Source organism: Pantherophis guttatus, chromosome 10 (assembly GCF_059756535.1).
Source record: "Pantherophis guttatus breed Tessera chromosome 10, ASM5975653v1, whole genome shotgun sequence".
Taxonomy (NCBI): Eukaryota; Metazoa; Chordata; class Lepidosauria; order Squamata; family Colubridae; genus Pantherophis; species Pantherophis guttatus.
The window spans coordinates 2,652,354-2,672,330 of NC_142072.1; the positions used below are offsets into that span (position 1 = coordinate 2,652,354).

At 48.6% G+C, this 19,977-nt stretch overlaps 1 protein-coding gene across 10 annotated transcripts in view; it reads right to left on the reverse strand.

The window, feature by feature from the left end:
* RYR1 (ryanodine receptor 1) overlaps positions 1–19,977 on the reverse strand; it is a 135,095-nt gene that overhangs the window by 98,245 nt on the left and 16,873 nt on the right. For 6 of the 10 annotated variants that reach the window (XM_087876533.1, XM_087876531.1, XM_087876532.1 and 3 more), the window contains exons 5-21: positions 18,446–18,520; positions 16,621–16,699; positions 16,295–16,309; positions 15,024–15,136; positions 13,924–14,017; positions 13,584–13,680; positions 12,720–12,794; positions 11,098–11,254; positions 9,378–9,542; positions 7,884–8,005; positions 7,597–7,783; positions 6,662–6,797; positions 5,795–5,890; positions 4,104–4,222; positions 3,305–3,438; positions 1,964–2,205; positions 395–587 (exon numbers count right to left, since the gene is read on the reverse strand). In XM_087876533.1, coding sequence (XP_087732659.1) covers positions 395–587; positions 1,964–2,205; positions 3,305–3,438; positions 4,104–4,222; positions 5,795–5,890; positions 6,662–6,797; positions 7,597–7,783; positions 7,884–8,005; positions 9,378–9,542; positions 11,098–11,254; positions 12,720–12,794; positions 13,584–13,680; positions 13,924–14,017; positions 15,024–15,136; positions 16,295–16,309; positions 16,621–16,699; positions 18,446–18,520 — 2,099 coding nt within the window. The remainder of the gene's footprint in view (positions 1–394; positions 588–1,963; positions 2,206–3,304; positions 3,439–4,103; positions 4,223–5,794; positions 5,891–6,661; positions 6,798–7,596; positions 7,784–7,883; positions 8,006–9,377; positions 9,543–11,097; positions 11,255–12,719; positions 12,795–13,583; positions 13,681–13,923; positions 14,018–15,023; positions 15,137–16,294; positions 16,310–16,620; positions 16,700–18,445; positions 18,521–19,977) is intronic. The other 4 variants (XM_087876536.1, XM_087876535.1, XM_087876538.1 and 1 more) reach the window with 1 other exon arrangement.

Here is a 19,977-nt window from a genome sequence, read left to right on the forward strand (position 1 = left end):
CGCCCTAAAAACATTACTATTCCAACAAGCCGGCCCGGCCTAAATAATAATAATACTTTTACTATTTTAATGGGTTGTTTTATTAGAATTTTCGGCCAATTGATTTAATTGTTTTAACTTGTTTTTAATTTTTCTATTGTTATGGTTTTATTTCTGGCTGTACACCGCCCTGAGTCCTTCGGGAGAAGGGCGGTATAGAAATTTAATAAAATAATAAAATAAAATAAATAAAAAATAAACCACGAGGCCATGGAGATGCTTGAAATGCTCACGACGGTGAAAAACTACTTTTTTTCAGTGTTGCTGTAATTTTGAACGGTCGCTCAACGGATTGGTCGTAAGTCGAGGGAGACCTGTAGGTCTCATTTTTCACCCTACTGGGGGTCGAGCTTACTTGATGCCCGCTGAGAAGCTGATCACGGGGAAGAAAAGGCCGTCCAGGTTGAAGTTTTCGAACATGCCCTGTACCGGGAAGCCGTTGATACGGAAAGAGATGCTGGGCACGCTCAAATCCAGGCAGCAGCTCACCACGTCGTCTGCCCCCAGCATGTGCTGCCCGGGGGATGCCACGGGCCGAGCCACGCGGCCTGCGCCAAGCGGAAAGGAGACAAAGAGGGAAATCACTCCGAGAAGAACACGGTTGAAGAGCCAAAGGTGAGTGAGACCGGCTTAAAGGATTTTGAAGATTTCTGCTCGGTAAAGCCAGAGCAGGATTTGGTCAGCTGTTGACGGTCATAAAAAATTGGACCTCTGCACCTGATTTCTTATCATTTATATTGCTAGGGTTGAGTTTTCTGGCACCCTCAAGGAGAGAAGGATGTCTAGGGAGATTCTCACTCAGCCAAGTCACGATTGTCCCAAAGGTTCTTTTTTTTTTTCAAGAGGCAACTGGACTTTCTGGTTTTTCTTGGAAGACGTTTCGCTTCTCATCCAAGAAGCTTCTTCGGCTCTGACCTGATGGTGCGGAAGGCTCCACACCCATTTGCACGGCTCAGGTGAGCCTGAGGACACAGACAAACTTCCAAGTGGCCTCAACGACGCTCTAAAAGGATGCAAGTGACCAGCTGTCTGCAAGGAGCATAAATCCTTCCGTTCCCCACCATCCTGTCAGAGCTGAAGAAGCTTCCTGGATGAGAAGCGAAAGGTCTTCAAAAGAAAAAACAAGAAAATCCAGTTGCTTCTTGAAAAAAAGCACCTTTGGGACAAGGGGAGAAGGCACAGTAGGAGGGGGACATGTGAGGGGGACATGTCCACAAATGTGTCCGCCATCTGGACTTTCTTGACTCTCTCAGATGTCCCTGGTCCACTATTTGACATCTTTCTTTCTTTCTCTCCCCTTTCTTTCTTTTTTTCTTTTTTTCTTTTTTTCTTTCTTTCTTTCTTTCTTTCTTTCTTTCTTTCTTTCTTTCTTTCTTTCTTTCTTTCTTTTTCTTTCTCTTTTTCTTTCTTTTTCCTTCTCTCCCCTTCTTTCCTTCTACTTCCTTCCTTCCTTCTTTTTCTTTCTCTCTCTCTTTTCTCTCTCTCTTTTCTTCCTTCCTTTTCTTTCTCTCCCCTTTCTTTCTTTCCTTTCTTTTTTTCTCTCCCCCTTCTTTCCTTCCACTTCCTTCCTTCTTTCTTTTTCTTTCTCTCTCTCTCTTTTCTCTCTCTCTCTTTCCTTCCTTCCTTTTTTCTTTCTTTCTTTCTTTTTCTCCCCTTTCTTTCTTTCTTTCCTCCCTCCCTTTCTTTCTTTCCTGTCTTTTTCTTTTTCTTTTCCTTTCTCTCTGGAACCTCTTTCTTTCTTTCTTTCTTTCTTTCTTTCTTTCTTTCTTTCCTTCCTTCCTTCCTTCCTTCCTTCCTTCCTTCCTTTTTGACTGAAACCCCAGATTAAAGTTTTGTCTTTCTTCTGCCTCTCCCTCAGAGGTTTCAAATGCTGCGTCAACCCATTTGCCCTGAGCGACTCAGTCACGGATGCTACGGAGCTCACCTGACCACAGGTGGAGACCATCGTAGCCAAAAGAATAAAGGTCATCCCCAACGCCGTTGCCGCCCCAGCCTTCTCCACCTCCTGGGTAGGGGCTGTAGCCTTCCACCATGGCCCAGCCAACGCGCATATGCGTGGCCTGAGGGGTCACAAAAGGCTCCACCGAGTCCACAATCATCTCGTAATACCACTTCTTGTACTGGGTGGATCCTTCGTGGGTGCCCAGAAAGATGTTGGGGCGCATGCTGAAAAGAGAAGAGAAGGCAGGGAAAAGAAAGGATCAGCACGGAAAACCGAGAACACGGAGAAGAAGAATCCTGACCTTGGACGGTCTCCAAAAAGCTAAGCAGACATTAATAAGTATGTCCTCAGGGTCACCTGAGTGATGCTCCTGGTTTCTGTAGTCTACTCAGGTGGCACCACTCAGGTGAGCCTGAGGACACAGATAAACCTCCAAGTGCTTCAATGACCCTCTAAAACAGTGTTTCTCAACCTTGGAAGCTTGAAGATGGGTGGACTTTAACTCCCAGAATCCCCCAGCCAGCAGCGCTGGCTGGGGGATTCTGGGAGTTGAAGTCCACCCATCTTCAAGCTTCCAAGGTTGAGAAACACTGCTCTAAAAGGATGCAAATGACCAGCTGCCTGCAAGGAGTATCAATCCTAAGAGCCTTGGTAGTACAGTGGTCTAAGGCACCCTGTTATTAAGCTGGTTATTAAGACCAGCTGCCTGCAATTACTGCAGGTTCGAATCTCGCCAAGGCTCAAGGTTGACTCAGCCTTCCATCCTTTCTAAGGTAGGTGAAATGAGGACCCAGTTTGTGGGGGCAATAAGCTGACTTTGTATAAATATACAAAAGGATGAAGGCTATTGCTTAGCGCATTGTAAGCCGCCCTGAGTCTCCGGAGAAGGGCGGCATATAAATCAAATTTAAAAAAAAAAAAATCCTTCCATTCTCCCACCATCCACTCAGAGCTGAAAAAGCTTCTTGGATGAGAAGTGAAACGTCTTCAAAAGAAAAAACCAAAAAGTCCAGTTGCCTCCTGAAAAAGCACCTTGGGACAACCATGTCCTGGATGACTAAGAATCTCTACAGACTTCCCCACACTTCTGGTCTTCCATTAAGGATCTTAAGATGCGGCCTTGCTGGTCAACCTGGGGTCTGGAGGGGTGGGTGCCATTCTGGAGGTGGTTATTAGATCGAATACAAGTGTCCACCTCAACTCCATTGTGTACCCCCCCCACACACACACACAATCTATCCTTGGTGTCTTTCTCCTCTTTGACGTCAACCCAACCCCAGGAGACCCCCTTCAGAGGGACATCAAAGAGGGCCAAGAGGCTACCTGGTGACGTGATTGATAAGCTTCGTTTGCAATAGCAGATCTCTCCCCGGCAGCAAGTTTTCGGTGATCAGGTTTTGATTGGAGCGGACGGCCACGCCGTTGCAGACACACAGAGAGCAGAGAACATCCAGCACCTGCCAAGGGAAGAGTCACTGATGGGTTGTGTTGTGTTGTGTTGTGTTGGGATGGGTTGTGTTGTGTTGGGATCAGATGGGTTGGAATGAGTTGGGTTGGGTTGAGTTCAGGTAGGATGGGTTGGGATGAGTTGGGTTGGGTTGGGTTGGGTTGGGTTGGAGTAGAGTAGAGTAGAGTAGAGTAGAGTAGAGTAGAGTAGAGTAGAGTAGAGTAGAATAGAATAGAATAGAATAGAATAGAATAGGTTTGAAAGTTTGAAAGGCAGGTTTCTAGTCCTCACTAAACATCCCAACCCTACTCCTTGCCTCAGGATTCCATGAACTTTGGTTATTAGGGTCCCAGAAAGTCCCTAGGGAAAAATAGGGTCCTAAATGAGGCATGAGAATGAATTTCATCCTCACGATACGCTGAGAAGAAAAACAGCTACTGTACAGAGCAGAATTTAAGGCAGGGACGAGCAGCTATGCAATCTGACCCCCTTGAGGACTTCAGCTCCCAGAATTCCTGAGCCAGCCATGCTGGCTCAGGAATTCTGGGAGCTGAAGTCCACAAGTCATCATGTTTTCCCCCACCTGTGTCCAACGTTGCTTGCCACAAAATGTAGGAACGCCAGAAGAAAACCACAAACACAGGTTCACACGCAAAAGCTCACACGCAAACCCACCTTGTGGTTGCGTCCATGTTTGTCCAGGAGGGAGATGATGGATTTGATGTGGTTTTCCTGGATGATATTCAGCACTTCCGGACTTTCAATGAGGACACAATATAACACCTCCAAAATGCCTGAAGAATGAGATTAAGGAGTCTGTTTTCACACATTGCTCGGCAACAGTCCCCTGCCGTTTCCCTATTTAATTAAAATTAATTAAGTTCTTCTTCTCTTGGCAAGAATTGTGTGGCTTAAAATGGCTGCCAACGGCCTTCTGTGAATCCAGAAAGAAAATCACGAACCAGGTGGAATACAGGTAAGTCCTCAGCTTACGACCCACAACCGAGCCAAAAATTTCCCATGGCTAAGCCAAACAGCTGTTTGGTAATCTTGTGGCCTGTTTTACGACCTTGCTTGCCACCGTTGCTCAGTGAATCACAGCAGTTGTTAAGTGAATGGCACGGTTGTTAAGTGAGTCTGGCTTGCCCGCTGACTTGGTCGCATGACCCCCGGGACTCTGCGACCGTCATAACTGTGAGTCAGTTACCAAGCACCTGAATTTGAATCACATGACCGAGGGGAATGTGTCAAAGGTCGCAAGTGTGAAACATGGCCGTAAATCACTTTTTTTCAGAGTGGTTGTAACGTCAAAGGGTCACTAAACAAATAGCCGTAAAACAAGAACTGCCTGTAATTCCACTTGAGAGCAGGCCCTGAAAATTAAAGTAGATCCTTATCCTGACAAAGTGATCTGTTTTCCAGGAACAGCAGATCTAGTGGTTTCAAGGAAGACTATGAAGCAGCCCAGCTCCCTTACTGCCTGGGGAGGGGAAGCCCCGCAGTTCTGACCTAGGCTTCCTTAGAAAGTATAAAGCACAATCTTAGTCCCGCAAAACCTCTTTTATTTATACAGCTTTCATTTACAGTCCGCAAGGCTTGATAAACAGTCTTTCAGAGGAAGGTTATCAATACCGACCTATCTCACATGGAACGCTGCCAGAGAGCTAATGTCCAGACGCAGGACAAGGCCAAACTTGGCACAGAGTCACAAACAGAATTTCCAAATCTTGAATCGGCCAGATGAACTAATTGCTTCCTGCAAAAGCTCACGTCCCGTTCGCTTCTCTTTTATGCCTTATGGGAGGGGCCAAACATCTCCAAGCCTTACTCCAAAGTAGACCGTTTTCTTAATTGTTCTTGTTGTCTGGCAGCTCTGTGCATGCATACACTGAGAACAGGCTCCCACTGTTCTTCTGCCTCGCTGATGTCAGACTCCGGAGGCTACACATAACTATCAGATGGCCCTAACCCCCTCTCTGCCTCCGATGCAGAGCCCCTGTCTGAGTTTTCCCCAGCCTGCAGGACTGGCCCAAGTTCCTCCCCAACCTCCTCACTGTCCGACTCTGCTGCCAGCTTTGTTGGCCGCCGGCGGGCCACAACACCCCCAAACAGCGACAGCACTTAGACTTATATACCTCTTTCACAGTGCTTTCCAGCCCTCTCTAAGCGGTTTTACAGAGTTGGCCACTCGCCCACCAACAATCATTTTACCGACCTCGTAAGGACGGAAGGCTGAGTCAACCTTGAGCCGGTCAGGATCGAACTGCTGGCAGTTGGCAGAGTTAGCCTGCAATGCTGCGTTCTCACCACTGCGCCACCCACGGCTCTTGAATTTGAACCAAACTTGCAATTCCGCCTCCGCTCACCAGAGGACGCCTCCAGTCGGTCCAGTTTGCTGACCAGCCAGTCCAGATTGTTGGAAAACAGGGCGCAGTTGGAACGGTTCCCACGGATCAGCGAGGCTGCGTGGCAGGAAGGCAAGAAGGAGGTTAAGCCCTCGGTTCATCCCCACGAAAAAATGTTTAAGTCATTTGCCTGTCATTTAGCTTATCCTCCAAACTACCAGCATAGCATTTCTCCACCTTGGCAACTTGGCAGTGCATGGACTTCAACTCCCAGGATTCCCCAGTCAGTGTGAGGGTTGACTGTCCCACCAGCACTGAAGATGTTACCTAGTTGGGTCATGCAACGTCTGCAAGCAAACCTCCAAGGTCAGAGAGCACCAAGGATCCCACAGCCTTCCTCCTCCTCCTCCTCCCCTCCCCAAGAAACACCACCTTCTTCTAGCACTGAAGATGTTACCTAGTTGGGTCATGCAACATCTGCAAGCAAATCTCCAAGCTCAGAGAGCACCAAGGACCCCACAGTCCTCCTCCTCCCCAACAAACCCCACTCCCTTCTAGCAATGATATTGTTACCTAGCTGGGTCATGAAACATCTCCAAGTTCATAGAGGACTCCATGAAACCTGGAGAAAGGTCTGCTTTCTACACCCACAACCACCTATTTTTTTTTCCTAGGTTAGGCGCCTTAGCAGACCCCTCCTCCCAGGGATCTCACCAAGCTAATGCCAGAGGGGGTGCTTTGTAAAAGTAGCAAGTAAACCCCAAGTGATTTGCAAGTCCCTCCTCCCCGCCCAGAGATTCCAACAACCTCCGGGATCGCGTCCTGTGTTCAAAACACAGTCGCTGGTCATCCAAAATAAACAGGGATCCTGTTGACGACTCGACCCACCCAAGAGTTCGTAGAGCAGGTTCACAATCTCTTTCCAAGACTCGGCCGCGTCCTCTCCAGCGAACTCAGCAAAGTGTGCAGCCGTGCTGTACACGTTGAGACGGTCGATGCAGTTCAGGACGAGAGTGATCATGCCCTGGAAAACAGCAGAGACACCCCCACTTCAGGCCAAATGGTTCCCCCTCTCTGACCCGCCTGCCTTATCTTCATGTTTGAAAGGCAGCGAAGGAGCTGACGTGACAGGGGCGCGTGACCAGGGGTGAAATGCTCCCGGTTAGGACCGGATCGCCTGATCCAGTAGCGATGGAGGCGGGTGGTTCGGAGAACCGGTAGCAAAAATCCCTGCCCTCCACATTGCCCAGCTGAGCCGCGCAGTCATCAGAGGCTTTTTTTTTAGTTTTAAAAGCATTTTTTCTAGAACCTCTTCGGCCAAAAAAATGCTTTTAAAAGTAAAAAAAAAAAAGCCTCTGATGATCTCGCGGCTCAGCTGGGATCATCAGAGGCTTTTAAAAGCATTTTTTCTACAACCTCTTCGGCCAAAGAGGTTGTAGAAAAAATGCTTTTAAAAATTAAAAAAAAAAGCCTCTGCCGATCGGGCAAGTCAGCTGGGATCGTCAGAAGCTTTAAAAGCATTTTTTTTACAACCTCTTCAGCCGAAGAGGTTGTAGAAAAAATGGTCTCAAAAGTAAAAAAAAAAGCCTCTTCTGATCACGCAGCTCAGGTGGGATCATCAGAGGCTTTTAAAAGCATTTTTTCTACAATCTCTTCAGTCAAAGACTTTGTAGAAAAAATGGTTTTAAAAGTAAAAAAAAAAAAAAAAGTTAGCCACACCCACTCAGTCATATTACCCCTACCACCACCAAGCCTGCCCATAGAACCGGTAGTAACAACTTTTACATTTCACCACTGCCCTGAGGTCAGTATGACTTGCTCACCTCCTCCTGGAAGAGGTTCTGCCTGTTCTTTAGGGAACGGAGCTTCGTCTGCTTCTCTTCGTGCTGGAGGTCTTCCTCCGGGTGCTGGAAGTAGTTGATGAGATCCTGCAAACTGAGGATCATCCCTTCAATGGGAAGAGTCACCGGAGTGCTGGACTTGGCCTTCCCGAGCAGGGTGTCCAGGCCTCTGGAGGATGGAGAAAGCGGGAGTCAAAGAGACTATAACAACGGCTCCCAAGAAGCTAGTCCCTGGTGATCCCAGGGGAAAGGACCCTCGTGACGCTTACTTGATGAACTGGTTATAAAGTCCCGAAGTGTTGTAGATCATCCGGGCGGCTTGGGATTGCTCGTGCTGGCAGCGGGTCAGCGAGAGGGCATCGTCCATATGCCCTTCCTGATGCAAGATGGCCTGGGGATGTGCAGAGATGCGTTAAGAAACTCTCGTGGGATCCTAAGCCCGGAAGGTACCTCAGAGGTCTTCTAGTCCAGGGGATCCCAATCTCCGGGCCGCGGCCCACTACGGACCTTGAGCCGTTCAGAACCGGGCCGCAGAAGTGGCAGGTGAGCGCACATCCCCAGTGGCGTGAGCTCCATTTATGCAAGCGGCGATGTGCATGTGCTAATGGAGCCGCATACTGTCTGACCCAGCTCTCAAATACGACAAACCCTCTGTAGTTAAATCAATGATTCCTTTATTAGGAGTTCCAGCAGCCCTGGCAAAAAGTCTCTCTCTCACTGCAGGCTAACAAATCCGTCCAGCAGGGAGATGAATAGTTGTCTAACACGTCTATTCGTCTCCGCCCCCTGCCTTTTATCCTCAGAGCTAGGGTGGGACTTCACTAGCAGTCATAGCTCTTCCGTCCCAAGGACCGGCCCATAGATTTCCACTGCTCTCCTCTCCTCTGCCTTCTGTGCATCCATGCGTCAGGCACTGGACCCAGCTGTTCCTCCGCTTCCTCATCAGCCACCTCTACTCCTGGGGGCTGTTGACTCTCCATCTGAGGGCGGACGGACAGCCCAGGCTCCACCTCTGTCTCTTTCTCTGACAGCTCCATTCTCTCTTCCCTCTCAGAGCTCTCAGGTTGCCTTGAGGCTGATCCTGACTCCCACACCTCCTCCTCCTCCTCCTCTGATTTGGCTGCTGGAGAGGCCAGTGGCTGACAAGCCACAACACGTATGTGTCAGCGTTCCAGCACTGACATATGAAAGGAGAGGAGAAGCTTGAATTTTTGCCTACTTAATTCCTTTGAAGATTCTGTTTCCTCGGAGATGGGAGGAGGGGGGACATTCCTGTGATCTGACGGAGATGGGATGAGGAGAGTGGCTTGGAAGATAGCCAATGAGACGCAGAGAATTGGGGATCGGAAAGGGAGGGATTGGGGGGCAAAGGTCAGTGCTGACCGCGAAAGAGCCAGGGACAGATCACTATGCTTAATAAAGAGAAAATTTCCTCAAAGATCGGCAGTTTGGAAATTCATTTATTTTGAGATAGCATCAAAACCTGACCGTACACTTGCCCGCCATTCACACAGAACCATCCCCCCTCCCTCTGTGCCAACCCACAAAGCCGAAAAAGTTGGGGAACTCTGTTCTGGTCCAACCCATTGCCCAAGGCAGGAGCCCTTATATTCAGTGACTAAGGCAGCTGGGAGTCTCATGGCAGCGATCCCACAGTCCAGTACTGGATTCTGGGCCAGGGGCATCTTGCTTTTATGTGGTCCAGTTTGGGCGGCATAGAAATTTAATAAATAAATAAATAAACCCCACCAGCCACGACTTACCCTTCTCTTGAGCACACCCAGACGCATCGCCTTGGTGTCGGCGGCTGCGTAGGTCATCCACAGACCACTGTCCACATGTTGCACGAAGCACATGGACTCTCCGTATTTGATCTCCGGGGCGCCCATGCCTTCCACGTCTCGTTTTGGGGCCACGTCTAGCTTTTCCTGAAAGAGAGGAAGGAGAAGGCATGAAAGACATGAAAGATCCACGTGGGAAGATCCAATGGAACTGAATGATTCCTAAAAGGTCTACGCATAGGAATCTTCTCAATCAAGGTTAGCACCTGCTTGGAGTTAGATAAGGATCAGTGAAATTCAGTGGCATTTGCGACTATGTAGGGGTTCTAAGCTGATCCCTCCTTTAACGCCACCCCCAGTTTCTGCCATTCCTTCTCCTACAGGAGCAGAAATTCCAGTGAAATCCCCCAAACTGTTCCAAAATGTGGAGCTATGTAAAACACTACAGCCTGAGTGGCACAGCAGACTAATGCTACTGTTAAAGCATTAGTATTTTGTTTCCAGCTGCCTGCAATTACTGCGAGTTCAATTCTCACCAGGCTCAAGGTTGACTCAGCCTTCCATCCTTTCAAAGGTAGGTAAAATGAGGACCCAGTTTGTGGGGGCAATAAGCTGACTTTGTATAAAATATACAAAAGTATGAAGGCTATTGCTTAACGCATTGTAAGCCACCCTGAGTCTCCGGAGAAGGGCGGCATATAAATCAAAATTAAAAAAAACAACAACAACACACAAATGTAGGAGGAGGGCTCCCCTTACTCACTACAGGCCCTTATGAAAGAATGGCACTGATGAAATTACCTAGTTGGGTAATGAAATGTCTGCAAGCAAACCACCAAGCTCAGATAGCACCAAGCACTCCACATCTGAAAAACGTACGTTCAGGTTTCTCAATCTGGGCAATTCCAGATGTGTGGACTGGTAAGTTCCAGAATTCTCCGCAGGGAGCGTGCTGCTTGAGGGATTCTGGGAATTGAAGTCCACAGCTCTGGAAGTTACCAAGGTAGAGAAATGTTCTGCCCGAGGCTTCCCAAGAGCACGAAGCAGACTCCTTGTCCCAACAAAAAGCCCTTTTTATTAAGTTACTGTGAATTCCTCTCATTCACATCCCGCAAAGTCTTTCAAGGGAGAATTTACAGCCACAGACCTTATCTGGCTTGGAGAGCTGCCAGGCCGATATCTTCAAAACTTGGCCAGGAGTCTTGGAGAGTCATGAACCAATTAAGCGAACTAAATTGACTCCTGCAAACTCCACTCTCCTTGCGCTCCTCTTTTATTCTCTCTGGGAGGGGCCGTTCATCGTCCACCTGTGGCCTTACTTCTGAGTCGACCCTTGTTCTTTAGCTGTTCCCTTCGTCTGGCAACTCTGCACATGCGCCCACTGGGAACAGGCTCCAGCTGTTCTACTATCTCACTGATGTCTGACTCCGAAGGCAGCTGGTAACTGTCAGACGGCCCTGGCCCCCTCTCTGCCTCCGACGCAGAGCCCTCTTCAGAGCCTTCCCCAGACTCCAGGACTGACCCATGTTCCTCCCCAACCTCCTCACTGTCCCCACTGGTGGGCTACAACAAGAAATGTTGCTTGACAGCATTGCCTTTAGGGCACTTCCAATCTCTCCAAGGGAACTGCAGTCCAGATGTTCACACTCTTTTGAAGCCCCTTCTGGGCAGGATCAGCCCCTAACACGAGGAGACCTCTCACCTTTGAGACCCGGAAGCAGAACGATGTTGCTTTGGTGTGCGCCTTCTCAGCGTCCACCACAACCAGCCCCTTCTCCTCAGTCAGGGCCAAGTAGCGTCCCGTGGTGACGTGACGGACACGAAACGGTTGACCCCACTTCATGTGGCTGCCGCTCCAGCTGTTAGGACAGAAGGAATCCCAGGTTTAACAATAAGGAAGACACTCTTTGGTTAAGTTTGGGATGAAGATGATCCGTATCTCCTTGTTGATGGCTTAGCACAGTGTTTCTCAACCTTGGAAGCTTGAAGATGGGTGGACTTCAACTCCCAACTCGCTGCTGGCTGGGGGATTCTGGGAGTTGAAGTCCACCCATCTTCAAGCTTCCAAGGTTGAGAAACACTGTCTTAGCAGGACATGGTAGACCAAACAAAGATGAGTTCCAAAGATGGAAATATTCTCTTCTAAAGATGCTTGATCCCAAAAGCCAGGGATGTCATAAATCATCAACACATCAACAGGGGCCTGATGGCTCAGCAGACTAAAAGCATGGTGATTAACACCAGCTGCCTGCAATTACTGTAAGTTCGAATCTCCCCAGGCTCAAGGTTGACTCAGCCTTTCATCCTTTCTAAGGTAGGTGAAATGAGGACCCAGTTTGTGGGGGCAATAAGCTGACTTTGTATAAATATACAAAAGGATGAAGGCTATTGCTTAACGCATTGTAAGACGCCCTGAGTCTCCGGAGAAGGGCGGCATATAAATTAAATTAAAAAAACAAAAAACATCAATAAATCAATGAACCCGGGGGAGGGAGGGCTTCAAAAATTTTAGCAAGGGGTTCTCTGCCTGGTTGCTGGGAGGGCGTGGCCATGGTGGGTGTGGCCTAGTCGGCCTCCTGCACCACAACGGTGGGGGGGAATTTTTGCCCTCCCCAGGCTCCGGAGGCTTAACTTGAGCCTTTGGGAGGGCGAAAACGGCCTCCCCAGGCTCTGGAGGCTGGAAAAGGGCCCGTTTCTGGCCTTCCCGAACTTCCAGTAGGCCCGTTTCTCATCCTCCACAAGCCTGCATATGCGCCCTGCACTTACTTGCATCCAAAATGGGCCGTGTGGGGACTCTTGGGAGGGGCGGGGTGTGCAGAGCCAGCCAGGAATGGGATTTGGGGGAAATCCAAACTGCACAGAATCTTAGCTAGAGGTTCTTCTGAACCCCGGCGAATCCCTAGCAGCCCACCCATGCCCAGAGGCCCAATGCGGCCCACGATGTGATCGGATTTGGACCACGGGGCTGTCCTGGTCTGCCCACATCACTTTGGCCCAGCCAATTGGCCACGCCCACCCAGTCAGCCACGCCCAGTGAGTGTCGTCAAGCTGGTCACACATACCCAGTCGCCCCCCGGCCCCCCCAAGGTCCACCACAGCCCTGGTGTGTTCCTCAATGAGATTTGAGTTTGACACCCCTGCCATAAGCCATAGATAAGTCATGATTTAGCTCAACACGGATACAGACCAGCCTATCCCCAGTCAGATTTCATTTTCTTTTCTGCCCAAGCAAGTGAACACCAGCTTGCCGTGAGAAATTTCACAGAAGAAAGGTCCGAAGTAAGGGAGAAGATGAAGACCAAAGCATGGAAAAAGCCAACCTACCTGATGCGCAGGGGCTCCAGGCGCCAGAGGGATCGGGCCTGGGAACAGACGGCGCCTCCTTCATAGTTCACCACCCTGCCAAAGAAAGTTTAAAACGAGGGGAGGACTTGGCTAAGGGATCCTTGAGTAGGATTCATTGGCCAAATTCCCACTAAACAGATCAAGGGATCTGTTTATGGCAGGTGGTCTCCAAACGTGGCAACTTTAAGACTTGTGGACTTCAACTCCCAGAATTCCTCAACCGGGCCAAGTCTACAAGTCTGAAATTTGCCAAATTTTCAAACTCTTGGTTTATGGCTTCACGCAACATCTGAATCCAGCCAATATGGCTTGCGAATATGGCTTCCAGAAGCTATAAGGGCTCCAAAAGCAGAGGTTTTTAAGAAGAGACCGGTTAGCCATTTGTCTGACATGGAATAGGGTCTCCTACCTGAGCAAGGGGTTGGACTAGAAGACCTCCAAGGTCCCTTCCAACTCTGATATTCTGTTCTGTTAAAGGTAAAGGCTCCCCTCGCACGTATGTGCTAGTCGTTCCCGACTCTAGGGGGCAGTGCTCATCTCCGTTTCAAAGCCGAAGAGCCAGCGCTGTCCGAAGACGTCTCCGTGGTCATGTGGCCGCCATGACTCAACGCCAAAGGCGCACGGAACGCTGTTCCCTTCCCACCAAAGGTGGTTCCTATTTTTCTACTTGCATTTTTTTTTTTACGTGCTTTCGAACTGCTAGGTCGGCAGAAGCTGGGACAAGTCCCGGGCGCTCACCCCATTATGCGGCACTAGGGATTCGAACCGCTGAACTGCCGATTTTTCGATCGACAAGCTGTTAAGGCCTGCCTACTCATCTCCGGCTCTACTCAGGAGACCCACCTGCGCTGCTCTTCATTCTGGTCCGTGGTGGAGATGGTGAGGCATTCGTCCATGTGGCCGTGAAAGAGGCGCATGACATGGCCACCCGTCACACATCCTTGGGGGCAGAGAGAGGAGATGGCAGAATGAGTCAACAACCATCTCCAGATCCGGAGACGGCAACAGGGCAAGATGGAATTAAGGGCCAAGGTCAACCCAACTCCCAAGCCAATGCGCAGACTCGCTTCGGCAGCCCGTGGGCCACCATTACTGAAAACTTCCACCACGTTTATCTGAAATCTTGGAAGGCCAAAGAAACTCTATCCCAACCACTCACAAAAAACCCCCCAACAACACGCACCTTCCTCGCAGCCAGAACTGATGGGGTTCATGTTCCAAAGGGTTTGCATGAAGGAGGCATCGGCTTGAAGTTCTCCACTGGCGGTGGACAAGTGCTGGAGAAGGCAAAGGACACCCATGTCAATGGCGGAGGGGAGGGGAAGTGATTGTCTGTTTCCCAGAGCAAGGTTCAATTAAAGCAGTGTTTCTCAACCTTGGTAGCTTGAAGATGGGTGGACTTCAACTCCCAGAATCCTGGGAGTTGAAGTCCACCCATCTTCAAGCTACCAAGGTTGAGAAACACTGAATTAAAGTAAAGCAACCTCAATACATGCTGAAGTTGGCGTTTCAACTATGGTTAAGAAGCTGGCCTGGAAACCAGGAGACCATGACTTCTAGTCCTGCCTTAGGCCTGTAAGCTGGCTGGGTGACTTTGGGCCAATCACCAGGAGACTGAGAGTTCTAGTCCTGCCTTAGGCATGAAATCCAGCTAGCTGACTTTGGGCCAATCACCAGGAGACTGAGCGTTCTAGTCGCACCTTAAACCGGAAAGCAACTGGGTGACTATGGGCCAATCACTAGGAGACAGTGAGTTCTAGTTCCTGCCTTAGGCATGAAATCCAGCTGGCTGACTTTGGGCCAATCACCAAGAGACGGTGAGTTCTAGTCCCGCCTTAGTCATGAAAGAGGATTGGGTGACTTTGGCCCAATCGCTCGCTCTCTTTCTCTTGGCCCAACCCATCTCAGAGGGTGGTTGTTGTGAGGAAAATAAGAATAGGAAGGAAATAGTAACTATATTCGATGTCTTGAGTTACTTCTAAAGCAATATAGATTAAAAAATGTACCAAATAAATAAATAAAACTGTGTTTGTCAACCTGAGCAACTTTAAGACAGGTGGCTGTCAACACCCAGAATTCAAGCTGATCCAAGCTGGCTCAGGAATTCTGGGAGTTGAAGTCCACAGGTTGTAAAAGAGCCACATTTGCCCACCCCTGGGCTAGGGAATTCTGGGAGTTGAAGTCCACCCGTCTTAACAGTTGCCAAGGAAACCCGGCCTACGTTTTTCACCCCCAACCTGAACATCTGCCTCGAAGGCACTACCGCCATACTTGGACACACACCAGATAGCGCTCAGAGGAGACGCTGACGAGGATGAGGTCGTCCCCCACGCGCACCTTCTCCCCTTCTGACCGTTGCTTCGAGGCCGGGTGGATGGTCCACCAACACGCTTCCCCTGCGGATGGGAGAAGGAAGACTCGTGGGCGGCTATCCAAACACGGACAGCCGCCGAGAATCCAAGCACATTTTTCGCACAGCCATGCAGCATTCCTTCCCCGGGTCGGCCTGGCGGGGGACGATGGGCTTCGTAGGCCAGCCTTTCCGAAGAGATAGATGGCAGCCGACGCCAGGGAGGTTTCGGAAGGCGAGGAGAAGAGGGTCTCTGTCTGTTCGTTAGTTCCATCATGCTTTGGCATCCCGCACCGCTGTTTTACCCCCTTGTCCAATGCAGAGGGAAAGTAAACCATGCAAATTATGCACAAATATGCAAATTATGCATGGAGGGAACCCCCGGTATGGAGTGAAATTTCTATCAGACGGTTCTGCTCGGCTGGAGAACTCATGCAGATGACCAAACTCTGCTTCTACGTGGCATCCAGTTTTGGTTACAGGTTGTCTTCAACTTACGACCGCAATAGGGACCGGAATTTCCATCAAGGTGGCTGCTAAGTGAGCCGTGCCCAGTTTTTGGCCACGTTTGTTAAGCGAATCTCAGACTCGTTAACGAGAATCCAGCTCTGCTTATCTGGCTGGGAAAGTCGCAAATGGCGGTCGCATAACCCCAGGAGGCTACAAATGTCATTAAGTACAGATAAGTCCTCGACTTACGACCACAACTGGGCCCAGCGAGAAAGGTGTTAAGTGAGACTTTTGTCTCATTTTACGGCTTTTCTTGCCACATTTGTTAAGCAAATCACTGCGGTTGTTAAATTAGTCACCCAGTTGTTAAGTGAATCTGGCTTTCCCGTTGACTTTGCCCGTCCGACGGTCGCGAACATTGGTCATGTGACCCAGGGACACTGCAACCGTCATAAACATGAGTCAGTTGTCAAGCATCCAGATGTAAACCGTGTGCTGCAACGGTCGTAAGTGTGAAAAACGGTCATAAGTCACTTTTTTCGGTGCCGTTGTCACTTCGAACGGTCACTAAATGGACTGTTGTAAGCCGAGGACTAGCTGTGCATGCTGGCAGCCATCTGCCTGACTTTTGGTCCCGTGGGGATGCAGAAATAGTTGTAAGTGTGAAGACAGGCTGTAAGTCACTGTTTTTCAGTGCTGTCATAACCTTAACAGTACACTAAACGAATGCTTGTCAATCAAAGTCTACCTGTACCTGGGTAGGTGGCGGCTAATGAGGATGATAAGAAAATGAGAACAACAATGTATAAAGTATAAGTGGAAATAAATATTAATACATAAATACCTAACCCAAACTGCATTTACTTTAAGCTGCTTAAAACTTGGTGGGAGACACAGAAAAATTAGAATAGACCTGTGACAGGTAAATTCTTCCTCCCTATCCCTTCAAGCCATCCCATACAATTCCAGAACCGTGGGAGCTGTAAGGGACCTCAAGGGTCATCTAGTCAAACCCTCTGCATCCTGCAAGAAACACCCCCCCCCCAATTGTTCCCTTGAGAGCTCAGCCACGTCACATACCTGAAGCATCTTCTTGAAGGCCCACATCAAAGGCGAGTTTATCCGTCAAGGAACGCGAGGTGGTCAAGCAGCTTAAATACTAAACGTTGGGAAGAAAGATTCTGTATAAGCCAAGTTTCCTGGCTTGTGTATAAACCATGATTCCTGGCGTATGTATAAGCCAGGATTCCTGGCTTATACACAAAAATCAGTGCAAAAAAAAATAGCCTAGACCAGGAATGTTAAACCTTAGCGACTTTTAAGTCGTGTGGACTTCAACTCCCAGAATTCCCCAGCCAGCCATGGGGAACTCTGGGAATTGAAGTCCACAGGTCTTCAAGTTGCAAGTGTGGGGAGCTCGCTGACGCAACTTATGTTTCAGATAAAGAAAACTAGATTGAGATTGTTCCGGTAATGTACCACGAAGTTTAGACTGCCTTTAAATCAACCTTGGCCACTTTAAGATGAGTGGAATTCAATTCCCAGAATTCCCCAGGCAGCATGTCGAAGAATCCGCCTGTCTTAAAATTGGCAAGGTTGAGGAAAACTATGGTAGGGTTTTGCGATGGCGAAACGATAATCCAGGGTTCAAAAACAGTTATGTCTGTTTGCTGCCTTGAGTTATTTGTAAATTAATAAAGACAGGATGAAAAAATATATATTTTTAAAAAAGGATTCTTGACCCTGCTTTTGACTTAATCAACATTAGCTGTTGATTCCTGTCTGTGAACTTGGGTACTAAATATCCCACCTCCAATGTCCCATTTCTGTTCCTCTTTGCATGATTACATGGCTGAGACCTTGACTTATTTTCCATCGCCATGCTAAGCTTCAAGAAACGTAGGTTGATGGGAATTCTACTCTTTGTATTCCCAACTGATCTGGAATGATCCATTTTGGATCAAGGGTGGGTTAAGAGTTGGTCCTTCCAACATCACCTTAAGAGAACTCCTTGAACCGTTGTTGCCTTTGAAGCCCCGAAAGGTAATTCGAAAAGAGTCAAATCAGATCCTGAGGACCAGCCACAGGTTGAATAAAATAACAGAGTTGAAAGAAGACCTTGGAGGTCTTCTAGTCCAGGGGGTCTCCAAAAGCTTGGCCACTTTAAGACTTGTGGATTTTAACTCCCAGAATTCCTCAGCCAGCTTTGCTGGGAGTTGAAGTCCACAAGTCTTAAAGTGGCCAAGCTTGGAGACCCCTGTTCTAGTCCAACCCCCTGCTTAAGCAGGAAACCCTACACCACCAAGATGAAGGCGGAAGCTTCTGAGAAGATAGGTTTGGACTGATCCAATGAGTTGATGCTAAAGCGACGTCCACCAGCAATCAATTCATTCTGGGCTATCAAATCTAAGTAGCAGCAAGTGGTTCGCATGCTTGAGATGCTTGGCTAAAAGGGTGACCAATTCAGGCCTTCTTCTGGTGGTGCATCTCCATAGCTGTGACTCTCCTAGGAACGGTGACACAGAAGGCAAGGAACAGCCAGCACCGCCCCACCTCAAATGACCTCAGCTCCTTTACTTAGAACTTCGACTTGGCCTCCAGAACAACTCCCAGCCTTTTCAAACCTTGACGTTGACGTGGAGGAAAACTACGCCCCAGCTCCTCAAAGCTTTCCTTTGAGATTCCTTGCAATTTTTACACCTCCTCATCTAGAGAACAGATGACTCAAGGGTTTGAAAATAAACCTGCTTGGCTTTAACCCAAAATGGCCCTGGTTGCCGCTGTGTGACAGCGCTGCTCCGCTGGGCTTGTGTAGAGTCACCTTGCCCTGCGCTGAAGCTCCCCAACCCTCCCCTTATCCCCATGTTGGAATCTACAGCTTCCTTGAATTCCATTCCCTCCTTACCATGCCGCTGTGGGAATGCCGGAGAAGAATAGCGTGTCCATACAGCAGAGTCCGATGTCCACCACCTTGTGAGGACTGGAGGATGACAAGGCAAAAGAGAAACCCAAATCACACAAGGCATTTGACAGCATTAACCTGTGGACTGTTCAACCTGGAGCTCACTCAAATCCATGCACCCATCCCACAACAACTATTGCCGGCTTCTACATGATTGACAAGATCCTAGACCTCGTGGTTGACCAAACAAGAAGGTGAGACGTTCAGAGGTAGGATTGAAACCTACTAACCAAAAGGTAAGATGGCAACCATCTCCAAGTCAAGCTTGACTCTTGGTTAGTTCATGGGTGTCCATGAAGTTCGCTTGGCAACAATATAGTTTTCCATTGCTGTTGTTGTTGAGATCTTGCTGATCTCCCATCCAAGTGATTCACCAGATCTGACCCTGCTTAGCTATCCAAGATCAGCCAAGATCGAACAGATGGTGTAATTTCTTCAACTCAACATGTTAGGGGAGGGGTGGGCAATTAATTTTCGCAAGGGGACACCTGCGAAACTGGGATGACTTCAAGAATCAACAGATCTACTCCTCCCCCATCTTTTTACCAGACACGCTACCATTCAAGGTCACCGTGGTGTATGGCCAAATTCTCCTCACCATCCGGGCTACACAACCCAACAATTGATTTCCCATATGGCACGCATGGAAGCACAGGTTTGACAATTTCCATAAGAGACCGTCCCGGTAAGTTATGTGTTCATCTCCACAATGAGATACCGCCTTCACATAACGCCGTATGTCTTCCATCTTCTGAAGAGATGGAAGAGCGTCTCTGGAGCAACTAAGCATTGGATGCCCAATGGGCTTGGGAGTTGCAGCTCAAACACAACAGCCAAAACCGGATTTTCACCCAAGTCAAAGGGGCAGAGATGCTTAGTTGGGCAGGGAAGGACTGGAGGCTACTTGGCTCTTTCCACCATTGTGTAGCTACGTTGGGCCACACCAGTTGCAAATCCTTCCCTCTCGCTAAAATTTCAGCCAAGGCTTTGTATGCCCTCCTACATATGTTGATGCAGCAGTTGCCATCCAGTTTCAAGACAAAAATTTGATTTTTGTCTTGATCTTCATTTTGCAGTAAGCAGGAACAATATGCCGGAAGACCTCGACTTACAACCGTTTTAGTGACCGTTCAAAGTGACAACGGCACTGGAAAAAGGGGACTTATGATTGTTGTTCACACTTACGACCATTACAGCATCCCCATGGTCACGTGACTTGCATCCAGATATAATACTATAAATATATATATATAAATATATATAAAATACTGTGCGGGTAAGACACCCCTAACACCCCTCGGGGTGTGGGTGTGGGTGGGTGTTCCAGCATAACTCTGGAACGCCTAGGCTGCTGAAATGAAAAGGAATGAATTATATCTATAGTGTCAAATCAAAGTACTTTTGACAGTGATAGTGTGATAGTTAAGATAAGGCCTAAGGCCTGTTGTGCCTTAAAATGGCTTCTACTGTACAGC